Source organism: Meriones unguiculatus, chromosome 6 (assembly GCF_030254825.1).
Source record: "Meriones unguiculatus strain TT.TT164.6M chromosome 6, Bangor_MerUng_6.1, whole genome shotgun sequence".
Taxonomy (NCBI): Eukaryota; Metazoa; Chordata; class Mammalia; order Rodentia; family Muridae; genus Meriones; species Meriones unguiculatus.
This window is the reverse complement of record NC_083354.1, coordinates 112,838,134-112,861,794: the sequence shown is the minus strand read 5'-3', so window position 1 is coordinate 112,861,794 and position 23,661 is coordinate 112,838,134. Positions and strand designations below refer to the sequence as shown.

At 42.0% G+C, this 23,661-nt stretch overlaps 1 protein-coding gene across 4 annotated transcripts in view; it reads right to left on the bottom strand.

The window, feature by feature from the left end:
* Positions 1-23,661, bottom strand: part of Cpa6 (carboxypeptidase A6) — a 286,143-nt gene that overhangs the window by 167,583 nt on the left and 94,899 nt on the right. For all 4 annotated transcript variants that reach the window (XM_060385867.1, XM_060385866.1, XM_021644441.2 and 1 more), the window contains exon 2: positions 13,979-14,054. In XM_060385867.1, the coding sequence (XP_060241850.1) occupies positions 13,979-14,054 (76 nt within the window). The remainder of the gene's footprint in view (positions 1-13,978; positions 14,055-23,661) is intronic.

Here is a 23,661-nt window from a genome sequence, read left to right as displayed (position 1 = left end):
AAAAATTATCCAAAAATCTAAATTTGGCTGAAAATGTAGATCAGTAGAATATTTATTTGTATAGCATGTATAAGACCCTGGTTTGTATCAATGCAATAAAAACAAAAAAAATATATCAAATAAAAATACAACCAAAAACTAAATGGCCAAGAGGGCATACAGGATAAGACATTGAGTGCTTTATGTGCATTCCCCATGGAAAAGAGTGTGGATCTTACACAATTAAAAATAGGCACACCATATGATCCAGCAGTATTATTCCTTGTTATATAAAAATAAAGTTACCATTCCAAACCCTTACTGGCATCCATTGTGGTTGAACTCTTCTCTACAGTCAAGATATGCAATAGTTATAGATTCTCATTAATGTAGAAAAATGAAAGTGATTATATATATATATATATATATATATATATATTAGAGTATTATTTAGACACACAAAAAAGTAAAGATTCATTGAAAATGGAGGAACCTTAAAACAGATTAAGGGAAATCAGCCAATACAGAGAAATAGTTATCATATCTCTCTTTCACATGTTGGGGAAAAATAAAAAATTAAAAAACACCTATCATTCTGAAAGTTGAAGGATGATTACTAGCAACTAGGAAGAGTCCTGAGCAAGGGTGAGAGGTAAACAAAAGTGACTGGATAAGAGCAATGAGTGCTGGTTCATACATGGCCTTATCACACTGAATCTACTCATACAAATAATTGAAAGTTGATAATTTCTTGAAAAGACAAGTCTACTCTAGATACATAAGATTGTCTTCATTGACATGGGACGTTACCTAAGAAGAAATCACAAGAGACAACTACAAGAAGAAAAAGCCCCTGGGAAGAATAGTCAACAAAGGAGGGTCTGGATGTCAGGAACCTCCTGCCACAGGAAGCCCAAGTAGTAGTGAGGTAAAAGGATATTGGAGATTGGGTGGTTTAAACTCAGAGATGAGAAATAACTTTCTTTTTTTTTTTATTTTTAAACAAACCTTTATTCATTTAAGACAAGAGTTTTCTAATTAGAAACCATTTATGGTTATTTTGACAAAACATAAATTAATTAAAAAAAACTAAATTCTGCTTCTCACTTCTGGTTACCTAATTCTACCCACAGGCAACTCAAGTTCATAGCTTCTTACAGAATATTTTATATAAATCCAAGAAGGCAAATAGATATATAAATGTGAAAACATGTATTAACGCTTTTATCACTTAGTATTTCTCAACTGTGGTCATTCAAAGCTTCTAGGATAGTGAATGGAACCATAGAGCTCGGAGCTGCTTGTCAGACCAGTGAGGTTGGTTTTAGAGTTCTTTTTATCTGTTACGGCAGCTTGAGCTCTGGCAACATCTGGACCAGAATGTGTACTGGTTTAAACTAAGTACTTTCCTTCATTTTGAGGATGGTAGATTTTTGCTGTAGACTTTCCGCCATGTGATTTGAGGAGAGGCCCATCCCCCGTACAGTTCCAATATGCTTTCCAGCCTTATAAGAGACCTTGCACAGCCAGTGGACTAGGAAGAGCATGGGTGTGGGGGAGTTTATACAGGCTCAGCCTCAGATCTAGTCATCTGTTCTGCCTCAGCTTCATTAGACAAAACACAGACAATTGCCTCAACCCACAAGGAGGGCTGTGCTAAAATACGAGCCCAGAGAAAAATGATTTTTGGTGCCTTGTCAGTGTTCCTGTAATTACTATATATGTGGGGGATGGGCATCGAGAGCCCCTTCAGTTTCCAAACTGTCCCTTCGTTCTCCAATATGTGCAATCATGCCTCTTCTTTTGCTCTAAGATGACTAACTCAGAGCCAGTTCTGCCTTTTGGAACTTCCTCATGTCACGATGTGCAAAAGCTTCCAGGTCTGATGACGTAGAACACCGTTAGCTGGCCCCAGGATGCTGCACTCCAGGAAGCAGGTGTCTGTCCGCCAGCCTCTCTTGCCCTATCAAGGAGCTTATCTGTTAGTTTTCTCCAGAGCTGCAGCTGAGGCAGAGGCTGGTGAGTGTGCCTCAGAGGGCAAGCAGCTTTCACAAGCCAGTTTCCTGGTCTGATCCTGTTTCCAGTTGGTGCTGGGGCAGTTGTATAAGGTGTTTTGTGGCTACATTTTACTTTTGGTCACGTTTGATATCTTAGGCCATATCTAATTTCCTCCCATTAAGCTTCACCATATGGTCACTTGCTAAGTTCTGTTCTAAAGAGATTTCTCTTCTCTGCTTGTTTTTCTTTCTAGCCCCTACACTGTGCCTTCTCTGGAACTCAGTGGACGCCACTCTAAGAACATCTGAAATGGGGGCCAGGAAGGCAGTGTCCAACTCTTAATTCCACGCACTTTGCAAACATGAACACTACAAATGGATCTTCTGTGTGCTGAAAATTTCCAACCTTTTTTTTTTTTTTTACTTTAACGTCTAGAATCTGTCCGACCATGCTGCCCTTGCAGAACTCTGAACTTTTACTTCTAACTTGAGCTCAGCTCTTCTTCAATGTGTCATTTTCTGTATCGTTTGTACTAAAAAAAAAAAACAAAAAAACAACAACAAAAAAAAAACAGTATGTCTAAAATACAGAAGAAAAACATTTCTTGGTCATGTGTCAGATAAAGGTGGGTATTTCTTGTGAACTTTTCCTGGTGTAATATTTCGCATATCCATAGGCTTCGCTGTTCCCTTGACCTCTGGTTTCTCTGTCATTCAGAAAGCAGCAGGAGGCATGGAGGAAGAACCTCCATTCTTTAAGGTCTCATTTCAGAAATGACCCTTGTCTCTTTGTGGCTACATCCTGTTGGCTATGCTTAGTTATAAAGCAACTAACTAGACACTGGGGACACTGTAGAACGCGGTGTTCAGGAAGGAGAGAGAATAGAATGTGTTGCCTCACTGACAGTCTACCATATGAATGGAGATCAATCTAGGAATCTAGGAGTCCTGGAGAGCCTGGAACCCTGCACTCAGATGCATGACATATATATATATATATAAACTCTGCCCCATTGTTTATGATTTTTCTTGCCAGAACTTACATTCCTGGGCTTCTGAACCTCTTACTGCTATATTAAATTTTTCTAAAATCTTGACTATAACCCTCTCCTATAGCTGCTCATGTATTAGCCGTTGATGCTGCCTTTGTGCTTGATGGATCCTCCCCAGAGAGCATTGTTCAAAGATTTGATGAAGAAAAGGGGGTTGAACATTACTGGTCAGAGAATTATCTTCCAAGGCTTGCATTTTTATATCTCCTGTTAACGTGCATTCCGCTTATGGTTCTGTTGCATAACGTATTTATACAAGTTATTAAGAAATAAATTACGTAAGGCGATACTTAAGCCCTGTGAATGTCAATATTTACAATTTATTTTGGCTACCTTAATCAAGTATTCACTTTAGTAAGGACTCTGAGGAAATTGGGGTGACCCCGAGAGATTTTGCTATTTTAAAATCAGTTCTGTGCTTTCTTCTTAGCTTGCAAATATTTCTTCCAGTGTTTGCCAAATATTTACACTAAACAGTGAGCTCTATGGTATGTAGATTTAAGCACAAATTTCATGCTCATTACCACCCTTCCTTTCCCAGTCTCCAAGTACACCCTCAGTTAGTTATACTCTTATACCTCGAAAATGCAAACTCTAATGCCTGCTGGCAATCTTTTAGCTATGCTGAGATGTCACATACTTAAGTGGATGAATCCCATTGTTAATCAAGGAAGAATTTAAAGGAACGGGCAGGGGACATGGCTAATGGCTCAGGGTCACATTGCTGATAGATAGTATTGTGAAGGAAGCCATATCTACCTGTAGCAATCCCTGGCTCTCTCCTACCGGATATCCTGCCTCAGTCTATGGGGATTTCTCGGTGACCCTTCTTGTTCTTGGCTATACATCTGAAAAATATTTCAGAGAAAACTTTTTCTTAAATCATGTTCAAAGGAATTCCTTCAATTGGAAGACTCTTCTGTAGAATGGAGTGCCACTTTCATCTATGAAACTGAGATGTTTAATGCCAGTATTCTTCTGTATGTTAGGAGGATGATTATAAAAGGTAATGTGTTTTGGACAAATAACAGAGTGCTAATCATATAGTAAGTGTGAATAGTGAAGTTCCTTCTTTTCCCTTTTCTGGTGGAGATAGAGATGGGTAAGGGCCTCATGTTATACCACAATGTGTCAGAGAAACTGAAATTCCAGCAGGGACCCATGGAAGAGAACCGAATATCTCAGCTTTAAAGAAGTCTGCTCCTATAATGCAGCCAGCTAGTCAATTATGAGAACTGCAAAAATCTTGCCTAATGACCTAATCACATAAAGGACCCACTTCCTTTCAGTGTTATTTCCCTGGGGACCATATTTCAACATAAATGTAAGAGGGGATAAACCATATTCAAACCCTCAAATCACTTCTTATTGAAATTTAGTATCAAATTAATAGCATAGTATCTTAGTCAGGATTTCTATTGCTATGGTAAAACACCATGACCAAAAGAAATTTGAGGGAGAAAGAGTTTACTTCCACATCAAAGTTCATGATAGAAGGAACTCAAGCAGAAGCCGTGTAGAAATATGACTGTCTGGTTTATTCCTCACGGCTTGCTCTGCCTGACTTCTCATACAGCTCAGGACTACCTCACAAGGACAGTATGCTTCTTCCCAGGCTGGTCCCCTACCTCAATCAACAACCAAGAAAATGCACCACACACTTGCCTCCAGGCCAGTCTTATGGAGGCATTTTCTCAATCAGGATTCCCTCTGCCTTTATTCCCGGCACTAGGAGGCAGAGGCAGATGGATCTCTATAAGTCTGGGGCCAGCCTGGTCTCTGCAGAGAGATCCTCAAAAGATTCCTCTTCTCAGATAAGTCCAGGTTTCTGTCAAGTTGACGTAAAAACTAGTGGGTACATACACACATGGTTTTGGAATCCTTATTATACCTTAGTGAATTCTGTTACCCAAGACAATTTGTTGACCTAATGGATGGCTACCTGTTTCAAGTAAAGCTTTGGATACAGGAACTGAGTTTCATTTTTAGAAGAAAGAGTAATATTGAAGAAGGGAGGAAGGCTACAGACCACATCTTATTCTTCCCTTGTTTATTCTACTTATTCCTTTTACAAAGACTCAAGACTTGCTCTGTGTATCATCAAAAGGTTGTAACTATCACAAAAATCCTTACCCTAGTTGCACACACAGAGGCATTTTCCTTCCACTCAGTGTCTCTAATGGGGAAGACAAATTAAAATTTGTGACGTAGCACGTCAACTTCTCAGAATCCCTGCACTAGGTCAGTATCTTTTTGTTTATTAGTAATGCTACATGCTCTGTGCTTTCTTCTTTCATCTTTCATAATAACACCACATTGATTCTTAGATCACAGTCAGCATTTAAAATGTGGACAAACTGTGAGAGAACAGGAGGAACACTGATGACTAGATAACCAGAAAGTAAATGTAGTTATCAAGAAAATGTCTTAGAAATGTTTAATCCCTCCACATCTATGCAACTAAAAAAAAATTTAAAATGGGAGAAAACCGGAAATTCCCTCAACGAAGTGAAGTCTTTGTGGTTGTAAAGGATGAATAGGTCAAAGCTGCTTTGGATGTTTTAGAGCACAAAACCACCACACATGTATCCGTAAGAGCTATTTTTATGTTCTAAGGAATGAGTTTGCTAATCAAGTATGTCAAAGAATTAAACAGGTAAGATATTTTTGATTATACAAAACCACAGATTGACTTCTAGGCAAAACAGCTGAGTTCTGATTTTCAAATTCAAATGTTCTGATAATCACCATTGTTGTATTCGTTGTTAATTCCCAAAGGCAAGAATCTCAAATGACAGATTATAGATCTCATAGGTGGCTTTCTCAGGAAACTTCTTATCAAGCCTCTGAAGGAATTCTACTCCCTCCATAAACTTTTCTTGGTAATTGAAGAAATGAACAATATTCTGTATCTCATACTTTTGCCCATCACACAAATCATTGAATCCATTAGCTCTACATTTGTAGGTGAAAATATAAGGACAAATATAAATGCTGCCCTATAATGACCAACAAAAATATGTACAGCATGAAACACAGGTGGAGAAATACTAAAGGAGCCTTCGGAGCCACGCCTGGGCTGTGGTTTCTGGAGACAAGATAGGTAAACTTTTTTTAGAATCCTTTCCTTCTTTAGATGCCTCCCTATCTACTATCTACGTCCACAGAAAGCCTGTGTTTTAGATCTGTAAGATCTAATCAGTCTAATAGAGTTGAATTCAGGGGGAAAACACAAACTTAATATGGGTGCTAGGATGCAGCCATCAGCAGGATCCAGTGCCAGTCAAAGAATTAAATGGGAACCTGGTGCTTTAGCCTCAGCTTTAAAGATCAGTGGTACTTACCATATGGGCAGCCTGAGAAAAGCAGTTGGGTGAGAAACTACAGTTAGTGCAGTAAGAGTAGGTAGGGACAGATACTGAAAAATATTAGGCAGGCAGACAGCTATCATCTTGAAGGGCTGATGTGTTACATCAAAGGATCTATGCAACAGACTGAGAGCCTGTTACCTTGACTACATGTTGAATCTCCTAGAATACTTTAACAAATACTAATAGCCAAGCATCATTTGAGCAAAGATTCAAAATCTCTGACACTGGGCCAGGTGTTAGCCTTTTATAAAATGTTTCCCAGATCCAAGCATGATGGTACTTGACTGTACTCTCAGATACTTGGGAATTTGAGGCAAGAGGATTATAGAGGGGCTACACTGTGAGTTCAAAGCCAAGTTGAAAAATTTAGTGAGACTGGATCTCAAAATAAAAAAATGTGTTAGGGATGTAGGGATGTAGCTAGGTGGCAGAACACTTGTCTACTGCCCACTGGTCCTAGGTTAATCCTCAGTACCTCAAACAAAACAAAATCTTTACAGGGATTTCTATGTGTGGCCAGAACTGTAAATTACTCCTGTCATCTGTCAACTATGGAGAACACTTAGTTAAGTGTTAAGTCAGGGTAATTTGTTCAGGTTTTTATTTCCTCACAGTATCAGGAACATGGAGAGAGAGAACAACAGGCAGGGTGCCTGGGAGCCTGGAATATCTTGTTAGAAAGAGGACCAGGACCATGATGGGAAGAGTGGTAGTAAGGATAGACTTAGGCATCTTCCTTCTGGGATTTGGATCTTGGAATGTGTGCATGGGGTGGGGATGGATGGAGGATGAGTGGGCTACAATGACCACACATTCTGTCTGTACTGACACTTTCTAATTTTTCTATTGAGCGCTGTGGTCTGCTTTCCACCCTTTAAGTCTGGACTGACCTTGTCCTTTGGTAGCAGTGAGGTCTTGCACAAGCCTGTTCCCTCTCTTTCAGAGCTCTGTGACTCCACAACAAGTCACTTTGGGTTAGCCATGTAGATAATGAGGCACATCACCCACGCGTCCTTTTATTTCAGCCTTTAGCCTTCAGAGCACTAACTGCATGGGAGGCCACGAGAGGTGAGGATTGTGCTGCAAAGCCCTGCCAAGATCATCTTCTGTGAAACCCTGCTGGGCTGACCTCTCTCACTTTTCTGCCAAGCACCTCAGAAAAGACAGTTTCTCCTATCCAACAAGAGCATTTTAAAAAACTCATCTCAAAAGAGGTTGTTCGCACAGTCAAAGTACCAAGTCTTACAAATAGGAAGGAAACGCGGTGGGTACCAGCCTACTTGCATCATTCGTGGTATCTAGGGTAACCAGAATCACCATCCCCATGATGCCGAGGAAAGCTTCTGCAAGAATGCTTCTTGCGAGACCCTCTTTCTTCATATACCGGATTTTCTCTCACTATGCTGGCACTGTTGGGTTTACTAATTGTTAACAGCCACAAGGAGGGAGAAAAGTGTGAGCAATGTGTCAAGATTGTACACCTGGACTTGAACCCACAACCACACTTGATGACTGACCTGTATTCTTAGTGCTCCCCTCTCTTTCAAAACTCACACCAGAGGAAACAAGAGTGCTTTACAAAGCCTTTGTCAGAAAAATGAATGGTTGGTTTTCTTGCTTTCTACTGAAAAGCCTCTTCAGCTGGAGCACCAGTTCATGGCTGTTTACGGCCACTGTGTTGGATTCGTCTTGATGGGTTATTGTGGATTCACTGGCCTCACTCAGATTCACCATTTCTGTAGGTCAGAAGTCTGGGCATGGTGAGGTGGGGGTCTCTTCTCAGGGTGTCTCTAGGCTGAAATCAACATGTCAGCTTTGCTGTGGTCTCCCATGGAGTGCAGAGAGCTCCACTCTTTCAGTTATTGGTAAAATGTGTTGGTGAACTAGATTTCTGGGAGGTTGTAGAAATGAGGTTCCATGTTCCCTTTAGTAAGCTAAGGATCACTCTCAACAACTACTAGTCACCTGCAATTTTTTGCCACATGACCATGCCCAGCATTTGATTTCCTCCAGGCGGAAGAGGGCCTCTTTCATCTCCTCTCCTACACCTCACCCTTTTGAAGGGTTCACATGATTGGGTCAGGGTCACTCTCCATACTTTATGATCATCTAATTTGGGAATGCAATTGTGCTTACAAAGTGCTTTTATAGAAATATCTAGATTACTGTGTCTAGGACGGGATGTGGATCCTCCTTGAATCCTCTTTCCCACAGGAATGAGTAAAAGATTTTGTAAATGAGTAAGATTATGATGTCACATGCTTGTAACCCTAGCACTTGAGAACCTAAGGCAGGAGGATTGCCTTTTGGAGGGAAGCCACAATTCAACCGTAGAAAGACTTTGTTGGGAGGGAGCAGAGGTAGAGGAAGAGGGGGAGAAAGAAGGAGACAGAGAGGATGAAATAGAAAGAGAAAAAGGGAGGGAGGCAGAGGAAGAGAGGTAAAGAAGAGAGAGAAAAAAGAGAGAAACTGATATTCCTTGATTCTATGAGCAGACAACCAGTTTCTAATAAAGTTGGGGCCCCACAACTTCCACAGTAGGAGCTGTGCCATCCCTTTTCTTCCTTACAAGTTTCCCAGCTGATCATGCCATCTAGTTGGGTGTCTGAATATATAAACTTCCGGCAATTACAGGGGCTCTAGAGCTCCTGCAGCCCAGCAATATGACTTTCAGCACACCCATGAGGATTAGACTATATGTCTGTATATTCACTACAGCGAAGAACTATAAAATGGGAACCTGTACTCCAGATGGCACCAGCAATTCTTCCCTTCCCCTCCCCCCAGATGCAGTGTTCCTCACGGCAGTGTGGCTTTCCAGGGTAGAATCTTAAGATTCTTGGTATGGCTGTCCTTGACATCTGACTGACCAACCAACTGATACTGACTGATACCTTTGGGCTTGGGCCCCAGTGTGAAACCACGTGGCTGAGTCTTCTGTCAACAGGACAATCTCCTGTCCAGTCCCGACCTAACCTGCCTTCGATAAGGAATCTGGAAACAGCGCTATCATTTGTTTTCCTTCAGTGAGGACTGGCCGATTACGTAGTAGATGCTTTGTGGCCTCACATGAAGCCGCTTCTCTTCCTTCTTAGCACAAAGAACTGTTGAGGAACTGCAGATGGAACAAAGTGGATTCTAATTTTGCTCACCTGCAGACAGCTCCTCCTCCATCATAACTTGATTTAAGCTGCGGTTATGGTCTTAATTAACAATTTAATTGGCTAGTGCTTTCTCAATCCAGTTCTCTGGGGGCACAGTTTTTCTGTTTAACTTTCTTGTTTCAATTCTTCAGCAAAACTATAAAATTTAATTAGGAAAGCAGGCAGCTTTGGAACAGCAGTCCTATGTCTAATTAGCTATGTGTTGACCATACGCGCTCAGATTCCACTCAATATTGTATGGCCATTTTACATTTGATCATGTTTCAGATCAGGCATTGTGAATTTACAGCCTAAGCATGTCAGTGAATCACTTTTCACTTTCCCTCGGAGGCTTTGTTATAGCCAGTGAAATCAGGAAAATTAACTTAGAGCCGTCACATAGGAAAATGAAAGCCAACGGGCAGGATGTAGGTTGTTCCTGTACTACAAGCCTGTTTTACATGGCTGGAATAAATCAACATCAGCTTGCCTGTTTAAAACTGAGCCCACTTATTATCTCACAGTCCTGCAGATCAGTGGCCCAGGTCCAGCTTGCTGGATTCTCGTCAGGGTCTGAACGGGCCAAAATCAATATCCAAGAATGGGCTTGGGTGCGTTCTCATTTGGGCCTCAGGGTCCTGTGATCTGTAGGACTGAGGCCACCATTTCATTGTTCAGCTAGGGATCATTTCCCAGAGGCCACTGTCACTCCTGGTCATGTGATTCCCAAGAATGGTTCCCAGCATAGCAGATTGTGAACTGCTTTCTTAGGAACAATGACGAACATTCCTCTGTGAATAGCTGGTGAAAAACTCTTTGCTTCTAAAGGTTCCTCAGATTTGCCTAGGCCTACCTACCCCAGATAGCCTTCCTCTGCTGTATACTGTGACATCAACAAGGGAATGGCCATCCTATTCATAGGAAAGCTGTTCTGCAGGGCGGGAGCAGAAGGGTACAGAGATCTGGAGCCATATTAGAATTCTGTCAACTATATCTTATTCCTTCTCCTTCCCCTCAAGAAGATTGCACAAATGCAAGGAAGCTGTCTGTGGTGACCCTGATCCAGTCCTATGAGCTCCAGTTCTTTCTACTCTACAGACTGCTTTCTTTAGCTGGCTGGGATCTCTGCTCTGTACAGTGTGAAAGGCTCACTTGGTGAAATAATTCAAATTTAAAATGACATCAAGGTGGAGGATGCTTCTAGGCAGGAAGTTATCTCAACTACATCGCTTGAGAAAGGGAATAAAGAAATGTGTAGAAGACACTCAACAGAGTAGCCCAACACACTGTCTTTAGAAGGGCCTGTTTGCATAGCTTTCCTAGGGCTAGCATCTGTGAACTTAGATATTCGGAGGGTTCCTAGCATTGCCACAGATAAGAGCAGCTCAGTGTGCCTATGCCGTGCGTGCAAACAGCATGGCTCATGCCAAATACATGGCTTTCTTCTGAGAATACAGAATGTTGACTTGTGTTAGGAAAAGCATGGCATAATCAGGTCCCCATAAAAGCTATGGCCACCAAGTCTCTAGGGAGCCTCCTTGGCAGCCACCATTGTAAAAGTGCTGGGAGTTAGGTGTGCTCTCTGTGGTGCCACTAAAATCACCCTGGGCAGCCTGAGCCTGGATCCCCCTTGATTGGCTCACGTACTGTTCCCCTCTGCTGATTCTGCCTTCTGTCTTTTCACAGTGCACTGCACATCTGTGAGCAGTTTTCACCATGAGTCACATGAGGCCTCATAGAAATCACTGAGTTCCTGATACCATTCCTTACTGCTGCTCTTCTACCCTTCTTTCAATTGTCCTCTAAGTTCTTGAAGCTTAGACAAGCCAAGACATTTTCTGCCATGCTGACTGCTTTGCTTAAGGACTAAATGTAAGTAATTTTTAGGAATGTTTTTCTGTAACAGTTGCATACAGGTTTCCTCTGCGATTGAAACAACCCATCCTGTAAGAAAGGGCTTTGAAGCCAGAAGCTGAACTACTCAAAATAGGAAGTGCCAGAAATTGATCAGATTCACTAGGCCCCTCCCTCCAAGAGTAAGCATTAGATATGTCTGAGAGTCACTCGTAGACAAACAAAGCTGCAAAGAAGACTTTGACAGAAGAGCAGCTGCCCGGAAGAAGCAGAAACCAGCCAAGACACCTGCAGCCAGTGGATTTTCTCGGAAAGGTCGCTCTCCAGTGTGTGGAGTTGACTATGGGCTGTGCAGGGTGCTCTACATGTCCAGCTTTTTGGAATAGTGAACTGTTATTTGTGCTGGGGTGGGCTTTGGTGACACAGATGCCTTTGAGTCAGTTCTCCTCCTGTAAATAACTCCAATAAAGCTTACTGCTTCTCTAAGCTGGACTTTGGTGGTACCCGTGCTTTGGACTGCTGTGGACTCCTTGTGTCTGGGGTGAACAGATGCTCATGGTGCATCTCTCCAGGAAAAGTTATGTCACACCATAACCACTCATGTGACATACATATAGCCATCTGTGCCAATGGCCTTTTGGATGTACCATATATTTTGCTTCCATTTGTGAGGCAATTGTATCACTCTTAATAATGGCAAGTGACTAATCACATGTATAAATGTATGTATGATGAAAATTAGATCACACATTTGTAGCTTCACAATATTGGTTTTTTTTCCTCCCATGTTAAGAGATTGAACTAAAGGCACCATGTGTGCTAGTGAAGCGACCACTCAACTAGATCCTCTGCCTTCATTTTTAATAACATTTTTAGGCCTATTATCTAAATAGACTGGCAAAATGGAAAAAACCAGGAGTCCAGGTAATTTCACCTCCCCTGTATTTTCTTTTAAGGATTTATTTATTTATTATACAGTTTTCAGCACGCCAGAAGAGGGCATCAGATCTTGTTATAGATGGTTGTGAACCACCGTGTGGTAGGCTGGGAATTGAACTCTGGACTTCTGGAAGAGCAAGCAGTACTCTTTACCTCTGAGCCATCTCTCCAGCCCAAGCTCCCTGCCCTGTATTTAAACGTGATGAAGGTGGACATGGGAAGGCCTACTTGATTTTTTTTTTCTTTTTTTTTTTGTGTCTTTGCAGTGCTTAGCTTCCTGTTGGGATATTTGGGAAGTATCTGGTTATTAGCACTGAAAAGAAGATTGTGAAGCAGATCATCCTGGCCTACTGCAGAGGGTTAATGCAGGCAGCCTTGGAGGGGAGGAGTGTTAGGAAATGTCCAGCAAGTCTTTCTGGGATTGGATAAAAAGAAAACAAACAAACAAACAAACAAAAAACCCAAAACGATGATATGCAGGAGGTTCTGAGGTACCATTACACGTGTTGGGGTCAGAAAGAGAGGGAAGAAGAGAGACCAATGACCTCAGGGTGTTGCAGGAAATTTGATTCCATTGTGAACCCTGAGACTGTGAACTATAAAAACCTGTTCATTGTTTGGTGTGGTTCAGCCCAAATACACAGCTTTAATCCAAGAACTTTCTCTTTAGTGTAAATAGGTGATTGTGGTGTGGTTCAGCCAGCCCTACCACACACCATTAATCCTAGAACTTTCTGTACACAGGATTTAATAAAGTTAACCCTAGGTCAAGAGCAGTGATCAACAGAAAGGAGGGACTTTGAAAGAAATGTATTTAAGATAGTGTAGAAAAGAAGAAGGAGCTTTTAGCTCTCTAGCTCTTTGGCTTTTTTCTTGTGGGCTGTTGGGTGGGCTAGCAGGCCTTTTCCTCCTGGACCATTAGCTTTAGGCTTTTGGCTTTTTGGCTTTTTTTTTTTTTTTTCCATCAAATGTGAGCTGCAAAGGAAGGTCAGCTGGATGCTTTCTCTGCCTCTCTGAGCTAGTAGGTTTTCACCCCAGCATCTGGCTCCTGAGTCTTCATTGGTAAAATCGATTGTTTGGTATTTTCATTTTTTTTTTAAACAACATCTGAGTTCAAAGACCCATTTCCAAAAAAAAATGCAGTATTTATAAGGAAGGTGCCAAACAGATGAACCAACCCAGAGATGAAAGACCAAAGGCATGGCGATTATAAAAATCCACCTAGGAGTCACATAGAGACTGAGCTGCCTATCAGCTACATCTGAGCAGGGGGCCTGCCTTGGTGGGTGCATCAGTCTCTGCCGCTCCCCCCTCCCCCACACCGGGTCCAGATTTGTTGGCTCTGTTGGTGTTCTTGTGGAGCTCTTATTCCCCAACTCATCTACAAGACTCCCTGTTCTCTGCTCTAAGTCTGGCTATGTGTCTCAGCATCTACTTCGATCTCCTGCTGGATGGAGTTTTTTCAGAGGATGTCTATGGAAGGCTTCCATCCTGTTCCCTCTCTTCAACCACTTCTGTTGTCTATTCTGCATGTCTCTTTACCTGCTTCCTCTGGCTAATTATTCTACTTATTCAATTCCTTGCAAAGCCATGTAACAAACACACCACGGGCTTGATCACAGGACAACTGCATGCTCTGGTACCTTGAGTCGGCGGTACATGCTCCTCAGTGCAGATGCTTCCTCTTCAGTTTTGGGAACGAGTCTTATCAGTTTATCACTAGAAAAGAGGTGGGAAGGGAAGAGTTACCATATAAGAGTAAAGACAGACATCTTTTCCCTTTTCTTTTTCTTCAAAAAAAAAAAAAGGAAGAGTCTGTTTAACATACTGCCAATGGTATGGCAGGCATTGCAGTAACAAGAAAGTCCTGGTAGTCTTCTCTGTCTTTTCTCTTTTAAACCTTTAAAGACACTTCCTGTGCTTTTAACAAAAGCGGTATAGCTTTTCGTTGACCTTTACATATTGGTATTCTCTGATTGCTTGCAGCCTTTTAGTCTGAATCACTCTCAGTATTTCATCAGGGTTGGAAGATATAAACTCACATATTATATCACCGTTTTACCTTCTAGAATGGATGGCAGTTTCCAAGATGAGGTAAGGCTAATGTGGAAGGCATCAACCCTCCGGGGTGATGTTTTTTTAGGTCTGTGTGCTCACTTCCAATCCTTAAGCTTTGCCAATTCCAGTGACCTCATCACACCGTCTTGGGGTCTGTGAATGAAAAGCCTTCTTGGCTTGCTGACAATAATTTGGCATGTTCTGAGCAGCTTTAGTCTAATGCTGCTTTGTGCTTTGGTTTTATCAAAAACCATACTAAACAACCTCTCAGTATCAATGTCACAGAATCCATATGAAAGAAAGCAGACGGAAGAACTGTCAAGTCAGTGTAAAACAATGCTAAATATCACCTTGGGAAGTTAAGTGTGAGCACGTAGCTTTTCTCTCGGCCTAGACACCCCTGACCTTTGTGTTTCTGGATTCGTCAGACCCTGGCCTCTCCCACCTGACCCAATACAAATCTTGGCAGCACTAGGCAACTCAGCTGGGTGCTATGGCTTTTCTGATGGATGGATCACCTGACAGCTTGCTGAGAAACAGCTCCATCTGGGGCCCTGTCAGCTCCTCCAGCATGCAGAGGAAGCAATCTGGAGCTGTTTTACAGCCACAAGGATTTTTTTTTTTTTCTGTAAGATGGATAATTCAGCCTGGCAACTGGTTCTTCTGAGAGTACCGGATATAAAAAGCCCACCACCCCCGGGATTATTAAACTCTGAAAATGGTAGCTCAAACGCAGCATTGCCATTTTTATAACAAAATGGTTTCTTTATCCTGGCCTTTATAAATTCCCAGGCACGGCTTCACAAATGTGTTTACTGCCACTTGCTCATCAAAGAACGGGCGAGCGGAGGGTGCATCACAGGGAAGACAACAGAATGTAGCCCTTTCTCCTGTAAAGCAGGAAGATATGTGATGGGGTAATCAGTAGCCCAGATGCAACAAAGAACCCTCTCTTTAGCAGGGAAATCCACACGGCCCCAGATGCCCCTGTGTGTCTCAGCCAACAAAAATCCTATTCTTCCTGAATCTGATAGCTAGTATTTTTCTGAGGCAGGAGCCATCATTTGCTACCATAAACAGGGAGGCTCCGGGTATTGAGTTTAGAGAAAAAACACAGCTGGGCAGAACTATCAAAGTGATCTGAAGGCTTTTCCTTTTTGTGTGTGTGAGCGTGCGCACGCACACGTGTGTGTGTGTGTGTGTGTGTGTGTGCTGTGGAAGATAGAGGATAACCTCACATGCCAGTCTTCGCTTCCATTTGATTCAAACAGGAAAGCACGCACCAGGCTAGCCGGCCATTCTGTGGATTCTCCTGTCTCTGCCTGTTATCTTCCTGTGGGGACTCGGGGAACTGAGGGTAGCTTTATGTAGCGTCTTAGTTACTTTTCCTGTTGGGTTTGTTTTGGGGCGTTGTGTGCACACCCCGTCCACTGTGGCTGGGACCTTGAGGAATCGGGCCACGCATGGGCAGTCAGAAGGCAGGGAGCCGTCAGCGTGGATTTTCAGGTGGCTTTCTCCTTTTTGTACAGTCTACAACCCGAGCCTAGGGAATGGTGCCACCCATGCTTAGGTTAAGCCTTTCTTCCTCAGCTAACACAATCTTCCTCAACTAATCTACTCACGATAATTCCTGGCACACGCCCAGAGGCTCATCGCTGCAGTGATTCTCTCTGTTACCTCGATAAAATAGCAAACAACCACGGCATGTGGGTTCCGGGAATCCAAACTCAGGTCCTCACGCTTGCTCACCAAGTAATTTATACCCACTGGACTGTCTGCCCAGTCACGACAGACAGATTCCCTTTATAATCTGTGAATTTGTTTTCTGCCGATCGGTGACGATGTTAATTTCTCTGGATTAAGATCAGAGAATCAAACAACTGAATGTGGGTTAAGGTTGGAGAGATTACTGGGGAAGCAGGCACCCATGGGCGTGTGTCTGTAAACCAGGTATTTATTTCTAAGTAACGCAGAGACAGAGTCTATACAGAGTTGTCTGAGGGCAGCATGCTGGTGTGTGCGCGCGCTAGGGACTGAACCCAGGATCTTGTATACTCTAGACAAGCACTCCACTACAGAGCCACTTTCTCAGATCCCTTTGAGGAAGTAGCATGGAGCGAGCAAGGTATCCCAGAAGTTCCACGTTGTTCACAGGAGAGGCAGCTCCTAGTTTGCTACTTGTACCTGTTCTAAGAATTGCAACATTAGCCTCCAGTCTTATTTTCATGGCCCAGACTTCCAGAACCATGTAATGTTGGTGTTACCTTTCAGGTTTAGTTTTGCTTTGTTCTCAAATACTCAGCCCCTAGAAGTTTCTTTGTCCTACAAAATAATTTTTTTTCTACTAAATAAATGACAGTGTGGTAAAAACAAACAAACAAACAAAACAAAACAAAACATATCCTCCAAATTCAAGTGGTCATGCTAGCTGTGAGACCTCAGACCAGATTTTTCAGCCTCTGTACCTCACTGTTTCCAGGCGAAGACTGGAGAGTGAGGTACTTACCTACTATATTAAGTGAGCATGAAGTATTTAGGATAATTACTAGCATGTAATAAGGGCTGCGTGTTTGACAGGATGGTGTTTTTTAATTTGCTGCATCATTTTCCTTTGAGTGTTCCTGACTGTACTTACTCAGTCCTCTGTGTTCTTTGAACAGAAGAAAGAATGTAATTCTCTTAAAATGGTGCTATTTACGGTAGATCTCTCTCTCTTTCTCTGGACCACTGCTCAGTATATTTTAACTCCTTTTTTTCCTGGCACCCACCCATCATGGTGTACCTTAATGGTGGAAGACAAGATAGGACAGCAAGAGGGGGGGTCACTCTACCGCAGAGGGATGGACACTGCTCTAGTCAGATCCTGTCTTTGGGAGTTTTCACTTGAGAAGTAGCAACAACAACAGTTTCTAACAATTTCTAACCTCAAGAGCACCAAACACAGTGGCCTGTTTTGTGTTTTTCTTTTTTGTAATAACCTTCTGTCATCTGATGTACCTCAATTCTTTTGCAAACCTAACAAGGGTGCTAGCATCAATACACTTTTATATCACTACACTTTCTAATGTCTCCTTCCAGGTCACGGTGGCCTCATCTTCTCCCATACTCCTTTGTGTGAAGGTGGAGAAACTGTGTAAGGAGTGAGTCTAATCTGGACCCTGGCTACCTGCCTTATTCCCTTGACCAGAATGCTTAAACATGTAGAGCCCAACAAGTTCTAGTTTTTTAACCAGGGGAAACACCAATGTCTTACTGCATAACAATTTTGTGAAATTTATTTCCTAAGATTACACATTATGTGCCAGCCCCAGAGTGTTCCGGGGAGTCGGTATTTCTGATTATGCATTCCTACTCCCAGTGAGATCAACCTGGGAAAAGCCCCACCTTTCCTAAAATCCCCAAAGCATCAATCACATCTGCTTCCATTACCATTACAGGAAGACAGCATTCTTGTCTTCTCATTTGAGGCTTATCATTTGCTCTTTCCTCAGACAGCTCTTTAGCATACACAGCATCAACCCATCCTGTCATTTGCAGCCACAGGGACTGGGGACATTGGGCAATTTATGAGGACTTCAGAGAAAATCCTGTACAGACTTTCTTTTACTATTGATTTAAGCCATGAGTTCAGTTTTCCATTATTTCAGAAAATACAATCTAAGTAGACGGCTAGGTGGAGTAGAGGATTTCTGTGGCTGCCTTTCACAGGGTGTCAGAATAGATGACTGTCATGAAGTTTTGGGTGTCCTTCCAGACTCAGTCTACCCCACCAGGTCCTGCTCAGACACTCCCCTCCTCCTGGGGTCAGGAATGAGTAGTCAGGTTGAGGGTTAATTCCTCGATGGGGCGGTGCTGGGAGGTGCAGCTAAATGGAGTGTCTGGGTAAATCACAGGCATGGAGCTCCCAGTAATGGGTGGTAGGGTTCTCTTGGGAACGGGTCAGCTAATGTGAGTGAATGTTCTGCCTCCTCTTCTGCCACGAAGGGAACAGCAACAAGTCCTCGCCGGGCACTGAGCCTATGCTAGCACCCGACCTTGAATTTCTAAGCCTTGAGAACTATTAGCTAACTGCATCTCCTTTGTGCATAAATATCCTACTCCCGAGTATTTTGCTAGAGTAACTGAAAGCAGACAAGGACTCTGGTTAATCTGAGAATGGCCTTGTACTAGAAACTGACTTAATCAGACAGAAGGTAAGGATTAGTAGTAGTGGGAGAGATTCATTTCCTTGTTGAACCTAAACAAGAAAATGTACCAGCCTGATTGCTACGATCAGCCTGTAATCATGGAGGTAAAACAGCTCTCTGTCATCCCCAGGTCACTGTGGGCCACTGAATGCAGCGATGAGAACCTGGGTCTGCAAAGATCCCGTTGACTCTACCAACTTTTAAGCTTTTGTTTTTCTAGATGTTGCATTATGTGATATAAATTTCCTTATTGCGTAGGCCAGGTTGAGTCTGATTTTCTCCCATCCTAACCAAATACATCCTGCACAGTGACAATATTTTTACTTGGTTTGTCTATCTTTAGAGAGATGATGAAAGCCAAAGAATCAATTTTTCACAGGTAGGATTACATATCCTTGATTTCTTTCCCAAACGCTCCTCTCTAAAACACACCTTTAATTTGGGTGGAAAATTAACTTTTGTGTGCTTCCGGAAGGAAACATTTGGGGTGTCCCAGTGCTAAGATTCATTTCATAGTCGTATGGGAAATAAGAAAGTTTAAATTATTTGCCAAATTTTCAAAGGCTTTTTATCTCCCAGATAGGCTCACATCAGCATTGCCGCTGACTTAAAAATTCTCATCCCTAAGTATTAAGAAAAAAAAATCCAACCTGTGAGGTAACTCCATGCAGAAAAGTGACTGTTCCCTCACTCAGTCCATGCTACAGAGCACTTGGCTCTGACAGCTGCCTTTCCTTTGCTGAGAGACTGTTCTTGATGTACATGGAAAATTTCATTAAAAGGCAGTAAATAAAGGCCAACCCAGGGTGGGCAGTCTCAGAGAGCTAAATGGATTCTCTCTCTTTTGCTTATGGTTTATAGTTCCGATATAAAGCACTCACTGCATGAGAAATTGCCCTGTGGCAGTTTGCTTAGGACATGAAGATTTAGACTTTGCTTTTAGATTAAAGTTAGGCAGAAGTGATGACTCCTTTTTTTTTTTTCTTGCAGTTATGTTAACAACACAGAGGAAGAAAAGCACAGAGTCTTCAAAAGACTTGTGGGTGTCCTTTATTAGACATCCTTTCAAATGGCCACATGTCTATCATGGCATCTTACCTGTAATAAATATTCAATAAACATTTGCTGAATTAAATAGAAAATTGACTTTTCATAAGCCACACCATCTTTTCCATTCCTTGGTTTCCACTGAAAGCTTTGAAAGAATTTCTCTTTCTCTTATTGGCACACAACATGGGATAAAAGCAGTAGGTTATAATCCTGCCATTAAATTAAATTATTTAAGAGTAAGATACTGTCTTGATCATCTTTCTAAGACTAGCTGAACATTTTGGTAAGTCAGGATATTCTTCTTCCTTTCAGTCTTTTCTTGTAGCATTTAAAAAACAAGACCTAACCAGAGAAAAACATTATCATGATAGAGAACATGCCAGTCATCCTAAATTCTCATGCAACAATTATCCCATTCAAGAGAGGAGAGAGTTATACAGGAAGGCCTTTCACAGTGCGTATTTTAGTTGTTTGCTTAAGCCATAAATCATACTTCCTATTACTAATGTATATGACATATGTGTAATATAAGGCAGTAGGTGGTCATTGTTTTTATAAATTACACTGGTAAATACATACAAGATTTAGCTGGAATGATCAGAAAAGACCAGATGAATGGATTTTGATCCTTAAACTAAAAAGGCTTAGGGACCAGTGGACTGACAGCTATTTGCATTTGTTAGTTTAGTGGTTTTCAAATAGGAATAAGCATAAGATCCACTTAGAAATCCATCAGCCAGTACAATCTTTTCCCAATACAATGCACTTAGCAATTCTCTGTGTGTGTGTGTTTTCACGTGTGTGTGCTTTTAATACGGTAAGTAGGTGACAGAATAAGTGAAATCCTAAAAAGCCTCAAATTCTGTGCTCACAGTTACCTGTGAGGCCAGTGGTTAGTCTGATTGGCTGGCATCTTGACAGTCCCTGAAGCTTTAGATGAGAAGGTAGGAGCTGACACTAGAGACTCCCACATAAAGCCTAAGGGTAATAACTTCAGCGAAGAGATGGCTAGAAAAAAGTGTGGCAGGAAAGACAACACTTGCAGAATAGAGATAGGTGTAGTCCTACTTAGGGTTTCTATTGCCAACAAAACACTGTTGCTAAAAGCAAGTTAGAGAGTAAAGGGTTCATTTGTCTTACACTCCCACATTGTAGTTCATCACTGAAGGAAGTCAGGACAGGAACTCAAACAGGGCAATGACCTGGAGGCAGGAGCTAAAGCAGAAGCCTTGGTGGGACGCTGCTTACTTGGCTTGCTTCACATGGCTTGCTCAGCTTGCTTTTGTATAGAACTCAAGACTACCAGCCCAGGGATGACCTCATCCACGGTGAGCTTTGCCTTCCCAAATCAATTACTAAGAAAATGACCTAGAGACGAATCTTATGAGGGCACTTTCTCATTGGAGGTTCCCTCCTTTCAGATGACTCCAGCTTGTGTCAAATTGACCTAAGATAAGCCAGCACAATGAAATATAGTTACCACTGAGAATTTAAGACCACAAGCTAGCCCTGTAGTAGGGCTAAGAATGGAAGTCACACTGCTTAAGTGGTTAAAACAGCTCCAACCTAAGCAGCATCTGTGCAAAAGTATTTTTTTGAATGGAGGTTCCTTGTGGTCCATTTTTGTGCGCCCTGTAGGAGACATGCATTCTTTCAGCTTCCAAGTGATGCCTACTAATGAATCCTACATGAGGGACTGTAAGCAGTGGTTTCAGTTAAAAGAAAATGCTTCACCTAACATGGAAGATCACATGGCAGTTTACTTGTTCACCTGGAGCAAGCCTGAAGAGTAGCCATGTTCTAAAACCAACTTCTTTTCCTGCTGGCCTTCCATCTTGCTCTGGTACGATTTCTCTTTATTTCTGTATCCTTATTTTGTGATGCTAGGATCACATCAGGGCCTAGGTCATGCTTGAAAAATGTAAGCTCAATTCCCAGCTTGTTCTTTTCTTTAAGAGTGTTTCCTCTTAGCCACTTTATCTGCACATGTGTAACTTGCTTTTGATTTTTCTTTTTAAAAGCAGGGCTCACAGATAAGTCTGCCCTGTATCTCAGAGACGACTTTGGGTGTAGACTTTAGAGCAATGCTGAAACAGCTGGGACCTTGTGACTCTTGGGTTAGACTGGCTTCATTTCATATTTGAAGATGAAATTTTACCACGGGGGACCAGGTGCAGCATGCCTTAGTTTAGATCTTCAATGTCTCCCCAAGGCCCCAGATATTAAATCTTAGCCTCTACCTTGGCACTATTTGAAAGTATGACTTTAATGTATGGGACCTAGATGGTGACCTTCCGTTTTTCAGGGTCATGTCTTTGAATGGATAGAGAGGCTCAGCCACAGATCTCCTTCTTCCTTCTCTTCCTAGCCAGCAGGTGAGCGATTTTGTGCTCCCATTTGCTTTGACAGTGATGTGCTACCTTGTCTCTGGCTTACCGCATCAGGACCAAAACTTTAGCTGAAACAAACGCTTAATCTTTAGCAGCTGAGTACCTCAAATATTTCGTTACAATAGGAGGAAGACAACTGACACAGATGACAAAGGCTGTACGAATGTGTACCACTGAACCAGGTATGGCATCATAGTAATTTGTATGTAAGGATATACTTTCTCTCACCTACCAACAACGTTTCCAGCTCCTGAAGACAAGTCTTACAATAGTTAAACCAGAGAGAAGTGTTAAACAAAATGCTGAGTTTGGTGCATACTGCATCCAAGGAACAAACTTCCGGCAGAGCTCTGTACACAGTTTGGTTGTGCATCTTAGATTTCAAGTAAAGGGAGAGTTATATAAGTTGGAACTGGAAGATGAAGGGAGCTTTCCTGAGAGACAGGAAGTCTGACCCGGTGCATTGGTTTCACAGTGAAATTTGCCTTTGCTAACAGAGCGACAGGACACATGGTATTCTAATTGAGTACTTTATCTCTTGCTCCAAGATTGTGTTAGTCTAACTTTTCATCACTGTGACAGACACCTGAGAAAAACAGCTTAAAGGAGGTGAGATGTGTTTGGCTCAGCTTTCATAAATTTCAGTCTGTGGTTATCTGGATCTATCACTTTGGGCCTAGGGCAGGGGAGGGGAGGCAGAAGATGGCAGCCTTCAAGAATCCTGCCCAGTAACCTACTCTCTATCCTCTGTGGTTCTATCCTGTATTGATTTATATAGTTAACTAAGACAGCAACTTAAAGGGGGGATGTATTTGGGGCTATGACTTCAGAGGTTTATGTTTTTGTTTTGATCTTCCCCAGCCATTAAGTCTAAGCCTCCTTGAATCAAAGGAAATGTAAATAATCTGAATAGGGTGATCAGGAGACTTGCAACTTTTGAGCTCAAGCATAGTGTAAACAAAGTACTTCTCTTTCTCTCTTTTTTTTATTAAAACAAGCAAAACACGAAGCGATGTTTACAGTTACCCTCAGCAAATGCAAGTACAGAGGGAATGCACCTGGTGCTACGTCTTATCATCTTTGTTCATGTGAAAGAGCCAAAAAGAGTTTATGCATTTCTTTCTAGAAGGATACCTTATGGGAAGAATATTCTGCACTCTGCCCCATCCATAGTTCACAGTAAGTTCACAGCTTTCTTACACAGGCTCCCACATTTTTCCTTGCTCCATTGTGGTGGGCTTATGATAAGGCAAGACACTGGGGCAGAAGTATACACAGGAGGGGGCTGCTCACTCCATGGCAACCAGGAACCAGGAAGACACTACAAGGAAGATGTGGGAATGGATACAGTCTTTAAAGACATGTCATTGAACTACTTCCTCAATACAGGCCTTACCTCCAAAAGTTTCCATTACTTCATTAATCTTGAATCCATCAATGAAATAAACCATTGACTGGCCAGAACCCTCACCATCTAAACTACTTTACTGTAGAAACATCCTTAGAAAAACACTCCTGGGAGTGTTTTATTAATCTTTTAGGCATCTCTCAATCTTATCAATATTGATGATAAACATTAACTGGTTACAAATCTAACCTTTGTCCATGTGACATCCAACAGTCCTTCTTAAACCGTATTTA